This window comes from Mesoplodon mirus (assembly GCF_964341445.2).
Source record: "Mesoplodon mirus genome assembly, chromosome: 5".
NCBI classification, from domain to species: Eukaryota; Metazoa; Chordata; class Mammalia; order Artiodactyla; family Ziphiidae; genus Mesoplodon; species Mesoplodon mirus.
In genome coordinates this window covers 39,001,194-39,026,494 of record NC_138980.1, presented here as the reverse complement: position 1 = coordinate 39,026,494, position 25,301 = coordinate 39,001,194, and the positions used below count along the sequence as shown (strand labels likewise).

Genomic DNA, 25,301 nt, shown 5'->3' with positions numbered 1-25,301 from the left:
TGCTCCAAAGAAGATATACAGGTTGCCAACAAACACATGAAAGAATGCTCAACATCACTAACCATTAGAGAAATGCAAATCAAAACTACAATGAGGTGTCACCTCACACCAGTCAGAATGGCCATCATCAAAAAATCTACAAACAATAAATGCTGGAGAGGGTGTGGAGAGAAGGGAACCCTCTTGCACTGTTGGTGGGAATGTAAATTGATACAGCCACTATGGAGAACAGTATGGAGGTTCCTTAAAAAACTACAAATAGAACTACCATATGACCCAGCAATCCCACTACTGGGCATATACCCTGAGAAAACCATAATTCAAAAAGAGTCATGTACCAAAATGTTCACTGCAGCTCTATTTACAATAGTCAGGACACGAAAGCAACCTAAGTGTCCATCGACAGATGAATGGATAAAGAAGATGTGGCACATATATACAATGGAATATTACTCAGCCATAAACAGAAACGAAATTGAGTTATTTGTAGTGAGGTGGATGGACCTAGAGACTGTCATACAGAGTGAAGTAAGTCAGAAAGAGAAAAACAAGTACCGTATGCTAACACATATATATGGAATATAAAAAAAAATGGTTCTGAAGAACCTAGGGGCAGGACAGGAATAAAGACGCAGACGTAGAGAATGGACTTGAAGACACGGGGAGGGCTAAGGGTAAGCTGGGAAGAAGTGAGACAGTGGCATGGGCTTCTATACACTACCAAACGTAAAATAGCTAGTGGGAAGCAGCCACATAGCACAGGTAGATCAGCTCGGTGCTTTGTGACCACCTAGAGGGGTGGGATATGGAGGGTGGGAGGGAGATACAAGAGGGAGGGGATATGGGGATATATGTATATGTATAGCTGATTCACTTTGTTATAAAGCAGAAACTAACACACCATTTTAAAGCAATTATACTCCAATAAAGATGTTTAAAAAAAAAAAAAAGAATTGTCTCGTAAGTCTCTTGCTCTGTAACAGTTCTCCTTCCCCTTTTGCCCCCAGACTGGGTTAGGCTGGTTGTATCCTTATGATGTCCTTTTCTTTTATAGATACAACTCAAATTCTGGGTGAAGTGACATGACGTTTGATATTTGTTTTAACATGCTCCAGGAAAATAAAACTCAGTTATTATAGTAAGCAAGGGGAAGAATTAAGAATGCAAAATCATGGTAATCATTGAAGCTGGATAATGGGTACAGGGAGGTTTCATCATAGTACTCTCCACTCCTGAGTATGTTTGAAAATCCATAATTAAAAGTTCTAAAGAAAAGAAAGATAACTTTCCATACAGAAGGGGACAGAGAGAAAATGTACTGGTCTGTACCAGATATAGTAGAAAAAGAAAATCTTATGTTTTAGTCCAAATTCACATTACTTGTGTAATCCAAAATTACTCCCTCAAGAGAATAATTTTATTTAAAGACGGTTCTAGGTTTCATTAAAGAGGGTCCCCCAGGCAATTAGTGTGAGCAAATGGACCTATCCCTGGAAAACTCAACTTCAAGCCAGGCCTCAAAGAATTCCCACAGATAAAATTCTAAGTAAACTGAGGAAGTCACAGTTAAAAAAATTATGAAACACAAATATATAAAATATATAACGTACCATGAGTGAGAAGCAGTCAAAATACAGGCAGCAGGAGAAAGAAAGCACAATACTGCAGGTATTAGACTTTTTAGACATTATGTTAAAAAAACCCTATATTTAACAGGCTTAAAGAAATTAAGAGAAATCTGGATGAATATGGAATAAGATACGCTAGAAATGATGAAACAGTTTTAAGAAACAAACGTAATTTTTAGAAATGAAACAGACTCGTTGAAGTTAGAAATTCAATGCAAGGATTAACCACCAGATTAGAACTTTGTTACACCATTTGATGAGAAACTAGCTAGGAATTTCCTAGAATTAGTGAAAGACACTAACCTTTGGATCCAGGAAGCACAATAAATCCCAGGCTGAAAGAATAAAAAGAAATCCACACTTACATTTATTTTCTTCTTTGGTGTTTGATTTCTTTTCCCCCCACAATCTTAAAAGTAGCCAGGGAAAAAACCCAGGTCACCTAAAAAGGACAGACAAACTGATGTCTCACGTCTCAAGAGCAACAAGGTATGTCAGAAGAAAGGATGACGCCCTCAGTGTGCTGAGAGAAAAATAACTTATCAACTTAGAATTCTAAATCCAGTTAAAATATCTTCATTAGGTTCAAGGGTGAATTTATGAAATCAAACCCTGAATCTAATCAAGCTTCTGGACTAACTACTTTTAATAGGAAATACAGAGATAAACAAGTTAAATAACACAAAGCAGCAGCAATCAGCTAAATCCATAATGTAGGACAAACGCCTTGATATCTCCAATAAGTCAGTGGATTAAAAAAAAAAGGAAAAAGGAGGAGGAGGGGATAAAACAGACTTAAGAGATACATATTCAAAAAAACAAGGTGGGTACCCTGTTAAGATCCTGATTTGAACAAACTGTAAAAAGATATTCTGGAGACAACTGGGGAACTTTGGAGTTTGCCAGGTGGGAAAACGCGGTGATGGTTATGTACCAGCCAGAGACGCATGCTTAAGTACCGATGAAAGGACATGATGTCCAGAATCTGCTGTAAAAACACTCCAGAAAAAAGGAAAAGCAGGTGACTAGGCTACCAGCACTGTCCAACTCTTATGTACACTATCTAATACAATAGCCACCATTTACATATGGCTATTGAGCACCTGAAATGAGGCTAGTGTTAAGTAATTTAAATTTTAACTTAAATTTGAATAGCCACATATGGCTAGTGTATTAGACAGCTCAGGCCTACGGGATCCAAGAATAGTAAAATATCGATAATTGTGAAAATTGAGTGTTGAAGATATGATTCGCTATATTATTTTCTCTACTTTTGTGTGTGCTTGAAAATTTCCATATGAAAAGCTTAAAGTTTTAAAAGGGGAGTAAAATAAAGACATTTTTAAGTAAAGACCCAAGAGAGCTTACCCATCTAAAGATCATCACTAAAGTCAATTCTCAGTATTCCAGGAAATAGGAATTTGTATGTCTGAAATGTTAAGTGAACTTTGATTATATAAAATAATAATAGCAATATCTAATTTGTGAGATGGAAAAGCAAGCTGGAATGCTACTGAATAATAAAAATATATAAATTGGGAGGGATGTGACTATAGTCTTATGCTCCTGGTATTCTTCCATTAGAGAATAAAGGTATTGATTAGCTTTAGACTTTAAGTGTGCATGATAAAATAGCTAGGGCAACTACTGAAGAACACAGTGAGTTTAACTCACAGGCTAGAAGAAACAATGGAATGAGGAAAAAACTTCAATTATTACAAAGGCAAGAAAAATAAGCAGGGGAGAAAAACAACAAAAGCAAAATAAACAGCATGTTGTAAGATGGCAGAAAATGTCTTTATCAATAATCACAATAAATGTACAAATAAATACACTGAATTCTATAGTTTAAAAACAAAGACTGCCATGTTAGATTAAGATAAATTTCAGCTCTATGCTGTTTCACGAGATGCACTAAAAACAAAACAACACAGAAAGACTAAATCTCAAATATGGAAATAATATACCAGGCAAATATTAACCAAAATAAAGTTTGTTTGGCTAACTTAATTTCACACATTTTTAAGACAAAAGGCACTACAACAGGTAACTACATTAGGATATAAGATTAACGAGAAAGTATAAAGATTCTGAAGTTGTATACACAAGTAACATAGTCTCATAAAAATTATAAACAGAAGCTAACAGAATTAAAGTAGAAATTGACAAACCTCCATCAGTGTAAGAGACTTTAACACACTATTCTGAGTAATAGATAGATCAGAGGAAAAAAAGAGGATTTGAAGGTCTGAATAGTAAAATGAACATCCTTCATCTTAAACACTTATAAACACTACTCTCAATAAATAGAGAATACATATCTTTCTCAAGCATAAGTGGAATGTTTACAAAACTGACCCCACTGTTACACTATAAAGCTAGTCTTAAGCCTTTCAAAGATGTATACAGATATGTTCTCTGACCAAAATGAAATTGTTATATATTAATTACAAAAGAAAATTATGTTGAACCATATGAAACTGCCATTTTTATAGGTTAAAAAAAAGGTTGAATGTTAGCAGTTTCACCATAGTTCAATCTAATAGAAAAAAGCCATTGACATCTGGAGTTTAGAGAACATTATTACACTTACGAAGAACTCATGGGTAAAAGATATAATTAATGAATTAAATTAGAAATTAAAAAGTACATTGATACTATGGTTATTGATCAGTGCTAAGTACCAAAACTTGTAGGTTGCAGCTAAAGTGGGCCTTAGGGAAAAAAAAAAAGTAGGCTTTATGTACTTATATTAGAAACAAAAGTTAAAAATTAGTCTAAGTTTCCAATTTAAGAATTTAGGGAATTCCCTGGCAGTCCAGTGGTTAGGACTCAGCACTCTCACTACGAAGGGCCTGGGTTCGATCCCTGGTCAGGGAACTAAGATCCTGCATGCCATGCGGCATGGCCAAAAAAAAAAAGATTTAGAGGAAAAAAATCTCAAAATAAATTTTAAAAAATTGAAGGAAAGAAAGAATAATATGATGAACTAGAAAACAAAAATCCAGGAGAGATCAAACAAAAAAAATTGATTCTTTGAAAATTAATAGGAAAAATCATGCAAGATTATTCAAGAAAAAAAAGAGGGAGAAGGTGCAAAGAAAATTGAAAAGCAAAAAAGAACACAATTACAGATGCTGCAGAGATTAAACATGTAAGATATTGTGAATAACTGTATGCTAATCAAGCTCAGAAGTCACAGGAAATAGCTCAATTCCTAGAGAAATAAGACTAGAAATAACAAACTGAATAGTCCTAAAATAATTATCAAAAATGACCTGGACAGTGATAGTTGCACAACCCTGTGATTGTGATTAATGCCACTGAATTGTATGCTTAAAAATGTTTATAATGGCAAATTTTATATTGTATATATTTTACCACAATTTTAAAAAATGTATAAAAGTGGAATAATCTGGGTTGTTGCTGACCCCCTCAGAGAGACTCCAGGTCTCTCCAGCCCAAATAATTCACTGCCTAGATAGATTCTTTAAAAAACAAAACAACGATCAAAAGAGCAAAAACAAAATAAAGAACTAGGCATATAAACTTCTCCCATGAAGAAAACACCAGGCTCAGAGGTTTTATTCAAAGAAGAGAGAATTCTAATCTGACTCAGATCTTTCCGGGATTAGACACACTTATGCAAAATTCCAGAAATGTGCACGATCCAAAACGTCATGTGTGCATTTTGATTAATCTATGACAGTACCTTACATAATTACCATGGGGGGAAAGAAGGGGAGGGGATGGACATGCCACTTTTAAGATGATGTCACAAAACAGTTTGCCTTATCAAAGGGATTACCTTGATTAAGTAGATAAAGGAAGAGGAATGTTCCTTGAGATTGGTATAATACTGATATCAAACATGACAGCCATTGTAAGAAAACAAAATGATACGCAGGTCTCATTAATAAACACAGATACAAAGAGTCTATAGAAAATAAGTCCAAATCAAATACATCAAAAAATGAGAAAGATAATACATCAGAACCAAGCTGAGTTTATCCCAGGAATGCAAGAGAGGCTTACTAGAAAATCAATTAATATCTTTGTTTCATGAATAGATCAAAGTAGAAAACAGTATGATCATGTCAATAATACAGTAAAAATGTTTGATAATACCCAACATTGCACGATTTAAAACTAATTTTAGCCAACTCTATTAAAAAAACCTCAACTTTTAAAATGGGCAAAATATCTATTTTTCTAAAGAAAATACAATGGCCATTAAGCATATGAAAACATGCTTATTATTAGCCACCAGGGACATGCAAATGAAACCACAAGATACCACTTGACACTCATTTTGATAGTTACAATCAGAAAGACAAATAACAATTGGTGAGTATGTGGAGAAATCAGAACTCTCATTTGCTGGTGGTAAAGAATAATGGTGCAGCCACTTTAGAAAACAGTTTGGTAGTCCATCAAAATGTTAAATATACGATTATCACATGAATCAGCATTCCACTCCTAGGTATAAACCCAAGAGAAATGAAAACGTTAAGTCCACGCAAAAACTTTAACAAGAATGTTCATAACAGCGTTATTTACAATAGCCCAAATGTGGAAATAACCCAAATGCCCATCAAATTATGAGTGGATAAATAAAATGTGATGTATATATACAAAAGAATATTTTTGGCCATTAATAGGAATCAGTACTGACACTTGCTACAATGTGGATGAAACTTGAAAACATTAGTGGAAGAAGCCATTCACAAAAGACAAAATATTGTATGATTCCATTTATATGAAATGTCCAGAATGGACAAGTCTGTAAAGACAAGAAATAGATTAGTGAGTGGTAGCCTGGTCCTGGGGGGTAGGGAAGAATGGGGAGTGAGTGCTAATCAGTATGGGATTTCTTTCTGGGATGATGAAAATTTTCTAAAATTAGATTGTGGTGATGGTTGCACAACTCTGGGAATCTACTAAAATTCACTGAATTGTACACTTTAGTTACCTGTTAATTATAGTAAACGAGGAAAAGAGGAATAGAAGGAAATGTCTTTAAACCTGAAAATGTATCGAAAACATAGAGCAAACATTTCAATTTACTAATACAAGCTGAAGGCCTTTGAGACACAGAAAAAGAAGTGGCTCCTTCTACTAATCATGATACAGACAGTGCAGTAAGTTGGGGAGAGCGGAAAAGGATGGGGAGACATGATAGGTTGCAGGACTGTAAAGGAAGAATAAACCTGTCATTCATGGATGATATGGAAACATCCCAAAGCATCTATAGTTTAAGATTATTTGAAAACTAAGAGAGGTGTGCAGCTTGCTGGATGCAAAATACACGTCTGAGCGCTCAAAATAGAACGGGGGCAGTTGGCAATATCTAGGAATATTACACATGACCCGACAACTTTAGTTCTAAAGTCTAAATCGACCTTAAAGTCTTAAGTACAGAAATATGAAGAAACATGCACAAGCCCATTCAGATGGGAACAACTCAATCGTCCACCAATAGGGGACTAGGCTGCTTCCACACACTAGAGAACTGTAAGCCAGATCAAAGAAAAAAAAAAAGGGCAGATGTCCGTGAACTGATGAGTACTTAAAAAAATGTCATAACGGAAGAATATGAGGTACAAGAAAGGGCATCTTCTTAAGGAAAAGTAGTCTGACTTGGGGAAGGCCTTTTAAAGAGGGGAGGACAGGCGATGGAGAAAAGACCCTGCGGACGCGCCCTGCCCTTATTTCCAGACCCGCCTCCTCCCGGGGACAGACCGCCCGAGCAGTGGGAGACGGGAAGAAGCCGCGGCCCCAGCAGGCGCGAATGGCGCGGGTCAGGGCTTGGAGGACAAGCGGGGCGTCCTGAGGCCCCGGGCGGGAAGTCGCGCGTGAAGCCCGGCAGGAGGCGCCGCGGTCCGGGAGCAGCTGGCGCCGTAAACCTTACCCTTGACCCCTCCCCACTATCGAACGGCCCTTCCAGACTCGTGGTCGGAACCTGGACTTGGGCCCAGTCCCAGCCGGATCGGACGCCAACGGATATGGAAACGGGTAAGATGCGCGAAGCAGCTATTGAGGACCAAGCCGCCAGCGGACGCGGACCTCCGCTTCGGGTCCCGGGCCTGAGGCTCCCGCCTCCAGTAGTTCAGTACCCCCCGGAACTCCGAGGCGGGGAGCGGGGCTGGAAGGCGGGCCCGAAAGGACTGGCTGAGGCCTGGCCAGGGAGCCTAGGCACAGAGTTGAGGCGAAGTGCAGGTAAGTTTATTTTAAGCGAAGGAGGCTTATCAAGTAGAGTAACTTACTCTTGATTGCACATTTAAGTAAAATGGTGCGCAGGCACTTGAGCCCGGGTCTTTGACTCCATATGGTCTCCTCGATGGAAAAAGTAGAGGTCCCCAAGGTTTTGAAAAGGAGACTGAGCAGTCAGAAGGGAAAAGGAGTCCAAACTTCACTACTCAGCCATTATGGATTCTCTTGCGGGGTCACTGCCCCTCCCCTCTTCCTAACCAAAGCAAGCCCCACAGAAGTCAGAGAACTTTTTTGTCCAGACTCCAATTTAAACAATGATTATCCTGGTATTAAAAACAAAAAACAGTCTCGATCAGCACTTTAAGCTACCCGCCGAGAAATGGATTTTATCAGGGCCAAAAGAGGGTTGATTCTTAAATATGCATAACCGGAACCCATGATTTAAAACGGAAATCTGGTAGTAGAGAAAAGACGGATTTTAAGGTGCTTTGGGGTTGTTGTCACTACAGTTAGACAGCCCGAAATAAGGATTTTAAAAATTTCAATAGCTTCCTCTCTGTGCCTTTTCTAGACACCCCCATGAATAAAACATCTGCCTAGACATAAAAAAACTTAATCATTAGGAGGATCCTTATTATTTAATGGAATCACCCATATCTGGAGATCTGTATTTAAAAGCTCAACCCCTCGCAGCTGACCATGCCTCTCAGGCAGATCGGTGCCATAAAATATCTGCCCATGTACAGAAGAGCCCAGAAATCTTAGGCACTTAATTACTAATATTAAAGACTAGGAGCATGTGTTTAAACCGGAAAAATATTAATCTACATTCCATTCCAAAAATATTTTAAGGAGGCTAGGTTCTTTCACCACATAATGAGCACAGCCTGACCAGGCAGTATCATGTGGACTCCAGGCTTTGCTCAAGGAACAAAAGCAGGATGTTTTGAGGCAGAAGTGCCCACCAGCCTTTCTCAGCTCCACTGTAAACACATGGGGGTTAGCGTCCCCAACCCTCTTCAAAGTCGAAAACACCAGTACAACTTAACAGTTGGCCCTCTGGGTTCTGTACCTGCAAGTACAACCACCTATGAATGGTGTAATGCTGTAGTACATATTCATTGAAAAAAATCTACATATGAATGGACCCATGCAGTTCAAAATCTTGTCCAAGGGTCAACTGTAATGACATATATCCATTAGAGTATCATACAGGGTATTTTTCACTGCCCTAAAAATCCTCTGTGCTTTGTTTATACATTCCGCCCATCACTCTCACCAATCCCTGGCAACCAATGATCTCCACAGTTTTGCCTTTTCCAGAATGTCATATAGTTGGAATCATACAGTATGTAATCTTTCCAGATTGGCTTCTTTCACTTAATAATATGCATTACTTAGTATATGCATTAGGTTCTTCCATGTCTTTTCATGGCCTGATAGTTCATTCATTTTAAGCACTAGATAATACTGTGTTGTTTGGATGTGCCAGTTTATCCATTCACCTTCTGAAGGACATCTTGACTGCTTCCAAGTTTTGGCAATTATGAATAAAACTACTATAAACATTCATGTGCAAAGAAACAAACCCCCCCCAAAGCATGCATGTACTGGTTTTTGTGTGGACGCAAGTTTTCAACTTACTTGGGTAAATGTCAAGGAGTGTGAATACTGTATCACTTGGTAGGACTATGTTTAGTTTTGTAAGAAACCACCAAATTGTATCCCAAAGTGGCTGTACAATTTTGTATTCCCACCAGCAATGAAATGAAATTTCCCGTTGCTCTGTATCTTCACCAACATTTATAATTATCAGTGTTCCAGATTTTGGCCATTCTCATAGATTCATAGATTTGTAGTGGTCTCTTTTTTTCTGATGATATATGATGTGGACCATATTTTCAAATGCTTATTTGCTATCTGCATATCTTCCTTGGTGAGGTGTCTATTAAGGTCTTAGTCCATTTTTAATCAGCTGTTTATTTTCTTATTGCTGAGTCTTAAGAGTCCTTTATCAGTTGTGTCTTTTGCAAATATTTTCTCTCAATTTGTGCTTGTCTTCTCATTCTCTTGACAATGCCTTTTTTAGAGCAGAAGTTTTTAATTTTAATAAAGTCCAGTTTATCAATTATTTCTTTTATGGATCATGTCTTCCATGTCATATTTTAAAAAGTATTGCCACATCCAAGGTCTTCTAGGTTTTCTTCTATGTTATCTTCAAGGAGTTTTATAGTTGTGTGTTTAACACTTAGGGCTGCAATGCATTTTGAGTTAATTTTTGTGACGACTGCAAGGTCTGTGTCTAGATTTATTCTTTTGCATGTGGGTGTCTGGTTGTTCCAGCACCATCTGTTGAAAAGAATTATATTTACTACATTCCATTTCCTTTGCTCCTCAGTCAAAGATCAGTTGACCATATTTATGCTCAACATCATTAGTCTTTAAAAGTATGGGTCTACCTTGAAAAAAAAATGCACAAAGAAAGGCAACTCATTTAAATAAAAATATACTTGGTTTTCTTTTCCAGTATCAATTTTCTTCTATGCAGTAAGTGAAAACATGTACTCCAAAACTTTCCCAAGGTCTTATTTAAAAACCTCTTTGTAACAAAGGTTTTTCATTAAAAAAAAAAAAAAAAAACTTTTTAGGATTTTTATTTATAAAAATATATAAAAGATATTCATTGAAAGCATTCTAATTGTTTTTACATTCATACGTTACCTCTCCAGTGTGACTTTTACAATAAATTAACATAGCCTTTTCCACACTCCCTATATTTATAATTTATGGTTCTTCTCCAGTGTGAATCATGTTTCCTAATGACAAAGAACAATCAAAGGCTTTCCTATATCCCTTTCATTCAGGGGATTTCTCATTATGTGTGCTTTCATACTTTCCCAAAGCAGAGAATAAAAACTAAAAGAAATCCTATACTTTTTACATTCGTAATATTTTCACACCTGTGAACTCACAGCTGAATATTAAAGTATAAGGCAGAGCAAAAGGCTCCCCACATTCCTTACAATAAGGTTATCTCCACTATGAATTAGTACATGTTCAGTAAGTGTGAATGTGTCAAAGGCTTTCCCACACTCTTTACAAGTTCTCTCTCAAGTGTGAATGTGTATACATTCAGAAAGGCATCAAGTATTACTATAGGTTTTCCCATATTCCTCATATATACGGCTTCTCCCCACTGTGAGTTCTTAAATGTTGAATAAGACATGTGGATCGAGTAAAGGATTTCCCACATTCCTTACATTCAAAAGGTTGTTCACCAGTGTGAGTTCTCATGTGTACTGTAAGGCCTGATGAAATAGTGAAGGCTTTCCCACATTTTTTACATTTATACGCTTCTCTCCAGTATGTGTTTCTTTTATGTTGACTAAAGTACAAGGATTATCTAAATGCTTTACCACATTCCTTATATTCAAAAGGTCTTTCTGTGCATTCTTTTTAAAGTTTTTTTAAAATTTAATTATTTATTTTTGGCTATGCCAGCATATGTGGGATCTTAGTTCCCCAACCTGGAATAGAACCTGTGCCCCCTGCATTGGAAGCGTAGTGTTAACCACTTGACCACCAGGGAAGTCCCTACACGGTGCATTCTTAAATGTCGAATAAGAAATGAGAATCAAATAAAGGCTTTCCCACAGTGCTTATAATTATAACATTTTACCCCAGGGTGAGGTTCCAGGTGACTTTTAAAGCAAGATGAAATACTAAACATTTTCCCACATTCCTTACAATGATAAGGCATCTCACCAGTGTGAATTCTTCATATGTACAGTAAGGTATGAGGAACTATCAAAGGCTTTTCCACATTCCTTACATTTATAAGATTTTTCTCCAGTTTGAATTCGCATGTGAATACTGTTTTGAGAAAAGTAAACTCCTTACAAACACAGTGTTTCTAGTATAAAATCTTATATGCTTAGCAAGATCTGGGGAATAAGAAAAGGCTTTTTCAAGTTTCTTACATTTCACAGGCATCAGTCCACTGTGAATTCTTAAATGCTGAATAACATGAAGATTGAGTGAAAGTCTTCCCACATCCTTTACACTCATAGGGTATTTCTCTAGTGAGTCCGCCTATGTACAAAAAGGTTTGTAGAATGAGAAAGAGCTTTCCTACATTCTTTAAAAGCATACGTCCTCTCTCCACCATGAATTCTTATACATTCCCTAAGGTATGAGGAAGAAGGTAAGCCTTTCTTACAATCAGCGCATTTATAGGGTTCTCTCTTTTTTTTAAAATTAATTTATTTATTTATTTTTGCTGTCTTGCGTCTTCGTTTCTGTGTGAGGGCTTTCTCCAGTTGCGGCGAGTGGGGGCCACTCTTCATCGCGGTGCGCGGGCCTCACTATGGCGGCCTCTCTTGTTGCGGAGCACAGGCTCCAGACGCGCAGGCTCAGTAGTTGTGGCTCACGGGCCTAGTTGCTCCGCGGCATGTGGGATCCTCCCCGACCAGGGCTCGAACCCGTGTTCCCTGCATTAGCAGGCAGATTCTCAACCACTGCGCCACCAGGGAAGCCCCTATAGGGTTCTCTTGAGTGTAAGTTTTCTTGTGAACCAGCTGTAAATTTTGGTTGAAGGCTGTTTCACACCGATTATACTCAGGAGCATTCTCTCCAGAATGGGTTTTCTTGTGTAGATCAAGGGCACAGTTCTTTATGAAGGCATTTTCACACTGATAACACAAGTTTTCTTTCTAATGTAAGTTTTCCTTTGAGCCTTAAGGCATGAATGTTCACTCAAGGCTTCTTCACAATGGTTAAAATTGATTTCTCTCCAATGTAGTTTCTCTCCTGTTGATGAAGAGATTAATGATGACTTAAAAAGTTTTCCAACCTTGTTATATTCAGAGATTTTCCTCTCTGCCTTGAATTGTTTTTCTGTACAAGAAACAAATTAGTATGGTTGAAGTTTTTTATTTGTTTTTGTTTTTCTTCCATTTTCACTGCAATGCATGGTTCCAGACCCTCAGTGCTTTCAAGCAGAATGAAGTGATCATTCTGCTAGAAAGTTTTGTTGTATTCTTTACTTTCACAGGGATTTTTATAGAGTTTAACTGATAATTGATCAAGATGAAATTATTTATCAAAAACTTCATCTGGGGCTTCCCTGGTGGTACAGTGGTTGAGAGTCCACCTGCAGATGCAGGGGACACGGGTTCGTGCCCTGGTCCAGGAAGATCCCACATGCCACAGAGCGGCTAGGCCCATGAACCACGGCCACTGGGCCTGCGCGTCCGGAGCCTGTGCTCCGCAACGGGAGAGGCCACAACAGTGAAAGGCCCGCATACCACAAACAAAACAAAAAAAACTTCATCTGAATGACATATATGGGAATATTCAGCTGAGTGAACTCTGTGTGAAGAAATATATCATGAGGGGCATTTAAAGTTTTTGCCAAATTCACGATGCCCAGAGACTATGAAAAATAGGTGAATGACACTAGTCTCAAATATCTGTCGTGTTTATCATGCTGCTTTCCTATCTTATGGAACTGCTAATCTTCCACTAGTGTGGAAGGCAAGGAATTATATCTTCTGAATCTTACCATTTCCACCACACTGGATTTTTTCCCATCCAAAATATTCCACTGAGGTGCTGACCATCTGGCATTAAGACAAATCTCCCAATCTGAAATAAGATTAAAAAAAATTATGTTCTTGGAGAAATAAATGGAAGGAAGATGTTAAAAATGAAGGCCAATGTGTATCTACTTTCAAACACTGACTTAAGATACATTTTAAAACAAAAAGAAAGGGGCTTCCCTGGTGGCGCAGTGGTTAAGAATCCACCTGCCAATGCAGGAGACACAGGTTTGAGCCCTGGTCTGGGAAGATCCCACATGCCGCAAAGCAACTAAGCCCGTGTGCCACAACCACTGAGCCTGCGCTCTAGAGCCTTCGAGCCACAGCTACTAACTAAAGCCTGCGCACCTAGAGCCTGTGCTCCACAACAAGAGAAGCCATCACAATGAGAAGCCCGTGCACCACAACGAATAGTAGCCCCCGCTCGCCGCGACTAGAGGAAGCCCACGCACAGCAACGAAGACCCAACGGAGCCAAAAATAAATAAATAAATTTATTTAAAAAAAAAAAAAGAAGGGCCTCCCTGGTGGCGCAGTGGTTGAGAGTCCGCCTGCCGATGCAGGGGATACGGGTTCGTGCCCCGGTCTGGGAGGATCCCATATGCCGCGGAGCGGCTGGGCCCGTGAGCCATGGCCGCTGGGCCTGCGCATCCGGAGCCTGTGCTTCGCAACGGGAGAGGCCACAACAGTGAGAGGCCCGCATACCGCAAAAAAAAAAAAAAAAAAAAAAAAAAGGAAGAGATTAAGAAGTTTGGCTGGACTAAGAGTTTGGCATGATAAGGTGCTGTGGTCAAACTGGTAGGTGATTTACTAAGAAATGATTCTATAAATGTTGAGACTGACAATGAACAGAAAGCAGCATAACCAGGAAAACAACGTTGAAAGGAAATGGATAAAGAGCTTAATGCAAATGCAAAATTTAAAGAAAAAAAAATGGGACAGATCCTACTGTCAAGCCAAAAGGAAGTTTAAGAAGGCGAATGAAAAGTTGAAGAGAAAGGGAAGTTTGAGGTACCCAAGGGACCTCAGAACCCAAATGACCTCAGCATCCTTAGGAAAAAAATTCTTCAAAAGCCTCCTGTTTAACATTTCCAAATGGACTGCAGCTCTCATGGATTACAGCTGTTTCTCATAAAGAATCACATCTGCCTTTTCCCTCACTTGGAAAACTCTTCCATTTTCTTCAGCTTTCCTCTTTGTTCCACCTGAAAGATCAGACCAGGTCTGCATAGCTGGTGCCCTGCTCTCAGAGAAAGATGCATGATGTAAGAAGAACATGCAAGGGATGACAAATACTTCCATAAATAAGGGGCCAAGACTCTGCTCTTCAGGGATATCAAATACTTTCAGGTATAACTTGAGAAGCAACAAAATTGTTCATGTCAACATTATCAAACCAGTAAAATTTCAAATAAAACTAAAATGCGCGCACACACACACACACATACACACACACTCTCTCTCTCTCTCTCACACTGTGCAACAAAAGGGTTGCCAGTCTTTTGCCTAAAACCCAAGCTCAAGCTTATATACATAATTTTGAAGTCCTAAGCTTTTTATCCTAGAAAAATTAAAGCCAATACAATGAACAGGTCTTCATTTTCAAGAGGAACATCCTGGCATCAGGCAACTGCCACCATCTCCATCAGTGTTCCCTGGAGAAGGAGGGAGACTCAAAGCCTAGACAGGTTTTATGTTCTTCCATAATCAACCCCAGGGCTTGATGGTCCTCAAGCCCCTTCTCCTCTCTACCTGGACGTATTCATGGTGACCTCATCCAATTACGTAGCTTTAAGAGCACCTGTCTCACCTAACTGAACGTATCTCACCACAACTAGATTGTGACCTCTTCTGGTCTTATTTTTGTCTGTTGACAGGTTAGCCATAGTCCTGAGCACATTACAGACACAGTAAATGCTGGTAAATGAAATTATTCCTCCAGTGACAGTACAAATTCACATGTCGGCTCCCTGTCTATCATAGCAAAACGAGAGCACACAATCAGCATGGACGAATTGGACTGAATTAGTAAATACTGGAATGAATTAGTAAATACTGGAGTGATAGTATCATTCTCCTGTGTAAATGAAAGGCCCTAAGACCTGAGGAAATTTAACTGGGGACTCAGTCCCTAAGCAGGCCCTATTTGAAACAGCAGCTCTGTTTCACTAGTAGGAAACATATCCACCTCGTAGGAAGAAGCATGTGCTTTTATAAAAGAATAAATTTCCTACTGAACTGAAAATAATTTGTCAGACACCCAGTCACAATCCTTTCCCCTTCTGACTTCTCCTCATGAAAAGAGAAAAAGTCTTGAGAAAGACAACCTTGAGGAGAAGAAACAAAACCTGAGAATCCAGGCTGCCCAGTTTCCATACTCACAAGCCTGGCAGCCACTCCACACTAATTCTAAGTGAACACACACACACACACACACACACACTGCTGCCATAGAATGCCCTATAGCCCGCCTCATCTGAAGTCAGAAATGGGATTTGGGGCTTTGATAAACAAGAAGAGTTTAATAATCTAATCTCATTTTACATATAAAGAAATTAAAGTCCAGAGAAGTAAAACTGTTGGGGTTTTTTTGGCTAGCAATAATAACTCACCATGTGATTAAGCAAAACCTCTCCCACAAAAATAGGCATACTTACCCCTCTTTCCCAAGCCCCAGGATTTCGACAACAGGATATTGTTATATACTTAAGCCCACTCCTAGACAGCCCAGAAACAGGACTGCATAGACCCAGACCACAAGACAGGCTGCTCACAGGCCAGTTAAAGCACGGTCTCTGAAAGGAGCATCAACAAGGACTCACCACAAGGGAAAAGGTCAATGGCTGGCATCCTGTGAATCTGTTAATGAAATCTGCCTTAACATGTCTTATTCCCAAAGTCTCTTCAAGACAGTTTCTGAATTTAATGGATAAGTTAATCTCAATTCCTCTTGATTAAGTAGGAGTCTTCCGTCATACCATCAATCTTTATGCAGGAGGCATTTCTCATCTGTCATCAAGCATCATTCATTAGCCATCTCTCTGTAGAAGATGGAAGTTATATTATGTGAAAGTCATTAGAAACTGTAGACCACATGAATATAAATAATAATTGCCGTTTACTGAGTACTCATTATGTGCCAGAAACAGTGGAAGCTCTTATGATTATCAACAGTTATTATTACTGTCATTCAATAGTTGAGGCAACTTATGTTCAAACAGGAGTAGTAATTGGCCCAAGATCACCAATTAAGAAGTGGTGAGCCAGAGTATGAATGCAGGTTACTCTGTCTCAAAAGCCTGAACTCCTGAGGTTACTGTTATTCTCCAATATGAGAATTTACCTTCAATTAAAAAAAAATGCAATTATCTGTTAAGCACAATAAAGGAAAGCACAATAAAACAAGGTATGCCTGTACATTATAAATAGTAATTGCTGTCAACATACTTTCTTGGAAACAGACATTCTCACAGACCTTGAGCCTGCGACCCTCCATAACCACTTGTCCATTATACTTTGGGTCATGGAAACAATACCCCATAAATTCAGCATGACTGCTGAGGCCTCCTTACGAGAGGAGGGAACCAAATCTGGGCCCTTTCATATATTCCACCTTCAGGAGGGGTGGCCTCCCCTGTCTCTTGCCAGATGCCATGGTGCTGGAGGATGTCACCCCTCCCCCAGACCCTTGACTACCTAGGAAGCACCCTGGGATTAACTGAGTAAATAGCAATGAGAATTGGAGGACTATACAAATGGCACTGTTAACCATCATATGTGATGGAGCCTGATGGAATGTTGCTGCTTTCCATCCCTTAGCCATGATGTCCCTAAATAAAGGATGGGACCCAAGAAACAACAAACTTGGTCAAACTTCAGGCAGTCATCTCAGCACTGGATGCCCTAGCCAACAAATGGTCCCATCATCACATTTATTATATACTGTTGGGCTATTATCTAAAAATGGTCCTATATCATGGTACAGAACTCTGGCAATCTCTTGCCTCACAGGCACCAAAAATATAAATCAAAATCACATGTCTTTACATATAACTAAGACTACAATACAAGGCCTTGCCAGGATGCTTATTCCCTTTGGAGTTATAGGCATTACTGCTAGTACCAAAGACATGCATTTCACTGCTTAGAATACGCAATGTTGGGCTCTCAGAAAAGGTATTCATAGAACTTTCATGACCCCAATAACTGGTTTAACTGAGATGCTTAATAGTCTCCTGAACAATCCCTATTCATTAAATTCCAGTCCAACAAATAAACCTGAAAAGGTCTCCATTTTGCCCCAAACCTTAACCTATATTTATAATTTTTTTTTATTTTGCCCTATCCCATAAGGGCTGGAGGCCAGATTGAGGGGGTGTACTCCACTGGGATCTATTAACCATAGATGTCCCAAAGACCAGGCAGCTGTTCTACTGATATGGGAGCCTAAACCTTGAGCCTAAACTTCATTCAAAAAATAAAAACCCTGTCGAGTTTAGCTACACACCACAGTTTAGGTAACTGTGGACTTATTATTGGTCTGGGTGCTTTCATTGGTTTACAATCCAGAGGCCCAAACCCTCCAAATAAGACAGTGTTTCAACCAAACATGGCAAATGCTGAGATCCACATCAACTGGAGTAGGTACCCACTTGAAAAGGATACTCCAGTCTCACACTCAGCAACATCACCCTGGCCCAGGAGCTCACCACCAGAGATGACGTCACCCCAGGAGACATCACCCCAGTCTGAGATCTCGCCGTTGGAGATGACTTTGCCCCCTGGGCTAACTTGACCCTGACACTAAACCCCAGGGACTGTTTCTTCTAAGGCACAGACTGGACATAGGACACTTTGTGCTTTTCTTCCTTGGATATTAGGAATTCTATTATGATTCTGAGTTCCTTGTCTGCTTAGCCCACGATCCAGGTATACTTCTTGCTCTCTGCCAAAACATACACCCCTACACTCCATGCCTACAGGGAAATCTGGTAGAGGTTACTAGTATCGATATCATTCCAAAAATTAATGGACTGTGTGATTCCAACTATATGACATTTTAGAAAAGGCAAAAGTATGGAGTAGTAAGAAGACCAGAGGTTGCCAACGGTTGTGGGGGTCAGGGAGAATAGGCAGGACATAGGGTTTTTAGGGCAGTGAAAATACTCTGTACAATACTGTAACGAGGGAAACATGTCATTACGTGTTTGTCCAAGGCCACAGAACCTGCAACACCAAGAGTGAATTGTAATGTGATCTGCGGACTTCGGGTGATTATGAGGTGTCCACGTTGGTTCATCAACTGTAACAAATGTACCGCTCTGGTGGGGGATGCTGATAATGGGGGAGGCTGGGGGGAGAGCAGGGGACAGATGGGAACTCTCTGTACCTTCCCCTCCATTTTGCTGTGAACCTGAAACTGCTCTAAAAACAAAGTTTTAATTTTAAAAAGGAAAAGGAATTAGTAGAGATTACTGCTTTCCCCAGGAGGCACGTGCCTCATACTGGCCAACCCCTGGACCCTCTGGGAAAAGGGCCACCCACTCCCTGATGCTTTCTTCCACTAACCGCCTCCAACTTTCCACCAAGACCTTCTGCGTTGCAGCCACCAGCACTCCTTCCCCTTGGTTCCACACACCACCACCAACCTTTACATGTACTTTACTAACTTATCACCTCATCCCCTCCAACAACACCACTGCCAGATGTGTCACCCTGATATGAGAGTATTTCTAATCTACTCTACAACTCCACTAAGATATTGTTAGGGACTGCAAAAAACTTCAGATTTATTTTCTTGACTAATGCAATATAAATGGGAAACTTAAATTATGGGCTGGCCTACAAGGACTCCTCGTACTTTACCTGTGTTTCTCCTTTCCATTATCACAGTAAAATGTTTTCTGTGTTGGTTAGGGGAACTTACGCCACACTGTCTAAAAGTCTCTACTATCATTGCCCCGGTTTCCTTACTCTCATCAAAACATGAGTACCGACTGTATTGGACACTCACGCGCGTGCGCACACGCACACACACACACTTTTTCTGTATATTATATGACTTTTGACATCTGAAAAAATCCTTTCTGGCTGGGGAGAGACTGCTTCTTGGGGCTAGCCAACCCTGAGAAATAACAAAGGACTCAACCCGGAGCATGACTTTGATACGCAAACTAACCAATAGAGAACCATACTTACCTCCAGCAGACCCATCCACTGTAGGAGGCAATATTTCTCTGCCTTAAACATCCCAGGGCCAGGTAGTAGGCAACTAGAGACCACTCGTATACCCAAAGCCTGCCAAAATTATTCAAAGCAGTCAATCCTGGCTGTTTCCTCTGCCCTGCCTTGCCTTTCCCATGGAACCCCAATAAAGGCAGTGTCCTAAACCTTCCCCTCTCTCCTGTGCCTTCTGCCTCTTGACCATCCTGGTGTTTTCCCACATCACCCTGCATGGTTACATCTTGCCTCGCCTCTAGGACCTAAGAGTATAATAAACTTTGTTTTTTCCCGGGCCTCCACTCTCCCCTTGTGGCAGCACTTCACTGACCATCTCATGAAAGAATATGTAACAGAGTTACTATTGCTTTATTATTCACTGAGAAACTTTGTTCTGTAAAATCAGAGACTATCAGAGATTCACTGTTTGAAATTATATCAGTAAGACTTAAACATCCCAACTTTGCCTGGAGGATATACATCATTATTTTGATATTTGACATCAAGAAGGAGCCTTAATTTAAAAACCTGGAACTGAGCTTCAAATAAAGGGTTTCTGGACACAACATTCCACATCTATCTTAACTTTATTGTTTCCAAGGAAACAAAAGCCTGGGTTGTTTGTAGTACAGACCTGATGTTAACCCCTTAACACAGTCCTGCTTTGCTTTGAGCCTATCAAATTACTGCTTCCTTTAAATTTCACCTAAATGTCACAATTCTCAGAATCTAGTAAGTATACATTTTGCTTTGTTTGGTTGAGACATCCACAGTTCCTCTGCTATGCAGTCTCCCACACTGCAATGAGTCAAAAAATCTGTTTTTTTTTTTTTTTTTTTTTTGCACTACAGGTTTGCTCCTACTGTTATTAGGCTGCTTTGGTTAGGATAATTGGAAGCAACACAAATTCTATCCATAGGACACTAGTTGACTAAACTACCATACATGCACTAATAAAGGGCTCAGCACCCACAAAAAAGGATAAGGAAAATCACTATGAACAGATATAGATTGATTTCCAGTATTTAGTTTAATTGGGGAAAGAAGTACATTCATGTGAAGGTAAAAAGGAAGGAAGGAAGGAAGGAATATATATATATACATACATATGAATTTTGAGAAAGTTTACATCAGAAACTAATAAAATGGAAATGGTTAGCTACTGGTGGTAATGTGATGTGAGACTTCTGAATATACCTTTTTATACAGTTTTACCTTTGAACCATGAAAAAGTTTTATAAAGTAAAAAAATAAGTTAATTCAGAAAGGAAGCAAACCTTAAAACTAAATGTAAACAGAAATGTACATAATAGTGTATCAAACTGATAACAAAACCATGAGAGAAAAGACTTAGAGTTCATACAAATATTTCAGCACAGTATTATGAACTGCATATACTTAATATAAACCATTAAGGACAAAAAAATGCAAAGGAACTTAATACTTTATTGAGCAAGTCTACCGTTGGTAGTAATATTGGTATTATAATTTTTGAAACTACTGTACCCATACTGTTGGATAAAACAATATATTAATGGTATTACAAACCAAGGTTTTTATTAAAAGAGAAAAGAGATACAAGTATAAAATAAAGAAAAAAGCACATATTAAATTTTTACTAGGAATATGAGTATGAACTTACAATGTAAGAAAATATATTTTTTTAATTGGGTTTTTGAAGAATAACAATATGAGAGTATGTTCATGATAATAATTTATATAAAAGGAGGATATAAAATTATAAATACAATCTGATTTCAATTTTGTCTCAAAAAATATATATATATATTTATATATATATTTTAGATAACCACTGAAAAGCCTAGATACAGTTATACCCCAGTAGCACTGAGCCCATCAGAGAGACGTTGGTGTCTATAAGGAAAGAGGCTTCTTGGAGAAATCATTGATTACAGGTCTGTAACTGGAAAGTACAAAGTGAACTGGGGATTTACACTCAAAGACTAATAGGTATGTGTTGAAGGGACACATGAATCAAATTAAAAGGACTCCTCCTGGCCAAGTCTGGGACAGCTTGAGCATCAAATGACAGCAACTGTTTATAATACGATGAATGAAAGAAAAATCCAGGGATATGTTGTGACACTCCGAAAGGGAAAAAAATATAGAGGGCAGGGGAAGTGGGGAGGGAAAGCTCTTGTTTATAGAAGACTGACAGCTAAAGAATGGAGAAGGAACGACAGAATTAGAAAAAAAAAAAAAAAAAACCATTTCATAAGCCCCCAACGTAAAAACAGGTTGAAGCGAAGATCAACAAGTGATGTTAAAACCACCGATTGAAAGGGTTGGGGAAGAGATTATTCCCCCATTACCAAGTATCACCCACAGATTACCAAAAAGAAAAATGTGACTACACAAGAGAGAGATGGGTACCTTGACTAAATGCTTTGCATTCCTAATACACAGTGGGACAACTTGCATTTATGTGCCTCCTGATGGGATACAATATGAAGTACACAACATCACCTAGGAAATTTTCACGTCTCTAAACCTGCAGTCTAACTTAGTAGCCATTGGCTCGCTCTATGTGGCTACTGTGAACATGAAATGTGGCTAGTGTGACTGAGGAACTGAATTCTTAATTTTACTTACTTTTAATTAAGTTTAGAAATAAAATTGCTCAGTTACTAAAAAACTTTTCAGCATGTTTGGTGCAATCTGGGTTTCCAAATCTACTTTTTCAACAGTAAATTTTATGAAAGCTAAATACAGATCAAGAATTTCCAACAAAAATTTAGCATCCACACTGAGATGTGCTTAAGTGTAAAATACATACCAGATTCCAAGTTAGTACAAAAGAAATGTAAAATTTTTCATTTATAATTTTATATTAGCTACATTAGTCATTAATTTCACCAATAATTATATATTAATAACTGGATAAATTGGGTTAGATAAGATATATTATTAAAAATAACTTCATGTTTTCCTAACTTGGGTACTAAAATTTTTTAAATTAAATCTGTACTTCACATTATATTTGTATTAGACACTACTGCTCTAGACACAATGTCCACTGTATGAGATAGACAAGTTAATTAAATGAAATCATAGGAAAATATCATATCAGAATGCCAACATTTTACAATACAAAAATCCTGGAATAGCCAGGAACCAAAACTACAGGCAAATGTTTTAGATAAAAGAAATCTAAAACCAAAATGCAACGTGTAAATCTAATTTGGATCCTAGCTCTCCAAAAAACCGGACAACCATAAAACATACTCTTGGGAAACTGGAAGAATTTTGATTTTCTTGGTGGACAATGCAGTTTTGTTCTTAGTAGGAGACTGTCCTCATTCTTAAGAGATGAACGCTGAAGATTAAAGGGGGAAGTGAATGTCTGCAATTTCCCATTAAATGGTTCATCATAATATATATAACGACAGACAAAATCTTAATTAGTGAATCTAGATGTAGGGTTCATGGATGTTCGTTTTACTGACGCCACAGATTTTCTTTAGATAAGAATTTCAAGATGAGGGACTTCCCTGGTGGTCTAGTGGTTAGGACTCCACGTTCTCACTGCAGGGGCCCGGGGTTCAATTCCTGGTTAGGGAACTAAGATCCCCTAAGCTGCGCAGCGCGGACAAATAATAATAATAATAATAATTTCAAGATGAATACCTGGAAGAAAAATCCACCCGTCAAAACTCATCTTACTTACGGTAAATTCAATTCCAACTTCTGCTACTAACAGAAACCAGCCTACGTCGTCTTCCTTCCCAGAGACTCCTATATTTTTGAAGCTTTGGGGCTTTACAAGGCTCTGATGTGGTAAATTTAGTATTTATATGAATTCCTTCACTCCTGCATTTATTTAGATCACACACACGTGCTGCCTAATAACCTGCAAAGGTTTCTCTTTCCAATGGAATATAACTTACCAAACTTCAATAGCCGACACCCACGGCCGGAACAAAGCCACCGAGTGCTCACCGGGACCCGGGGACAGGGGGCCATTGGGGCCGGAGTCACCGTGACGAGAACGACGGAGATGCTATTCCTTTTCCTTGTGGAGAAAGGACCCAAAGATTGCTCTGGAGCCTTTTGAAATCGGGAGCATCGCGGATGGAGACAAGGCCTGGCCGACCCCCCAGAGCTGCCGCCCGGACCTCCGCTGGCCGAGCGGGCCCGCGCTCTCGCGGGAAGGGCCGCCGCCCGGGAGCGCCGGCCGGAGGCCGGGGCGGCCAGGCCAGCGCGCGAGGCCAGCGTCCTCTGACCTCAAGCCTCTTCTTTGGTGTCTTCCTCTCCTGCTTGACCGCACAGAGGCGGGACACACACCAAGAGGCGAATATCTTACCTCAGACCCGCGCCGGACCACGCAGCAAACACAGCCACCGCCTTGCGCACGCGCAGAGCCGCATGCGCACGCGCACTTCCAGGCTCCTCGCACAGCGTAAGGGACGGGTCCTCGGAGGTTGGACAGACGCCGGAGGTTGCTTTTCTTTCATCTCGGAGCAGAGGAGAGATATCCTTTTCCTCCCGCGGATTGGTGCTGGGGTGCTGGGTCAGGCCCCCGGAAGGCGGGGCTGTGGTCCAGGACCTGCGTAGTGGTTTGTTTTCCTCCATAGCCCATGCATCTTACATGTCTTACATAAATAACAATTGCTTTCAAATTTTGGTGCACAGTTGAATGCATCATACCTGTCATTGCACAACTCTTGCTGCACTTTCCCCACGGAGATATGTATACAGTTACCGCCTAGATGTACTTGACCTTTTCACATGGCAACATAAATTCACTGTGCACCATTCATTTTTTCATTATAGTTTAGCTTCCTCTCTGTGATTCCCCCTACCTGGGAAGGGAGCTGCAAACCGCAGTTAGGGAGAGAGGGAGCAAACGCTTCTGCATCTCAGTCTGGGGCCTCTGACACTTGAGGTGAAGAGGTGACCCTAAGTTTAAATCTAAGATGACTTCTGCTAACTATGTGGCTGAGGCTGCTGTCTTGAAGCAATGGGGAGATTCTTTAGCCACTGAGTGGCGAGAGTGACTGTGATACCCAGTTGGACTCTGGTTTCCATTATGTTTTTGAGCTTGACGATCCATTTTGGCTACCGACAGATAAAGAAAACAGCTTATTGTAATTTGGGAGACCAAGAAATGTGGAGTTCTCAGTATTAGCCTGGAGTCAGTCAAAGGCTAACGGTACAGTGACCTCCCACGGCAGAGATTCACGGGTGTTAATAATCATGTCATAGAAGTAGGCAAATAGTTAAGGTGGCAATGCACAGTCTACAATAAGTTTTAGGAATCTTATAAGTCGTCTTTCAGTAAAAGGAAAGGGAATTTTTAATGATCTTATTCACTCTGGTGTGAGGGACTTGTTTCCCAGCGTTATGGTCATGAACTATATGATGAACCTACTAAATCTGATTGAATTGTAATTTATCCTCAGAAAGTTTACATCTTTATTATTTATTTATTTATTTTTGGCCGCTGCAGCTTGGGAATCTTAGTTCCCCCACCAGGGATAGAACGCTGGCCCTGGCAGTGAAAGCGTGGAACCCTAACCATTGGACCGCCAGGGAATTCCCAGAAACTTTATGGCTTTGGATAGCAACGCTTTCCAGAGATGAAGAGATTCCTCTTGAAAGGAGGTTTGATCAGGTGAGTA

The 25,301-nt window shown here is 39.6% G+C and overlaps 1 protein-coding gene across 8 annotated transcripts in view; it reads right to left on the bottom strand.

Annotated features, from left to right (window-relative positions):
• The window catches only part of LOC309804062 (zinc finger protein 177-like), a 33,394-nt gene extending 9,333 nt beyond the window's left edge, over positions 1 to 24,061 (bottom strand). The window contains exons 1-4 of one of the 8 annotated variants that reach the window (XM_082621105.1): positions 23,568 to 23,977; positions 19,639 to 19,737; positions 16,263 to 16,481; positions 13,405 to 13,487 (exon numbers count right to left, since the gene is read on the bottom strand). In XM_082621105.1, coding sequence (XP_082477231.1) covers positions 13,405 to 13,462 — 58 coding nt within the window. In that variant the 5' untranslated portion in view covers positions 13,463 to 13,487; positions 16,263 to 16,481; positions 19,639 to 19,737; positions 23,568 to 23,977. The other 7 variants (XM_082621104.1, XM_082621102.1, XM_082621103.1 and 4 more) reach the window with 7 other exon arrangements.
• Positions 24,062 to 25,301: the final 1,240 nt, after the last annotated feature.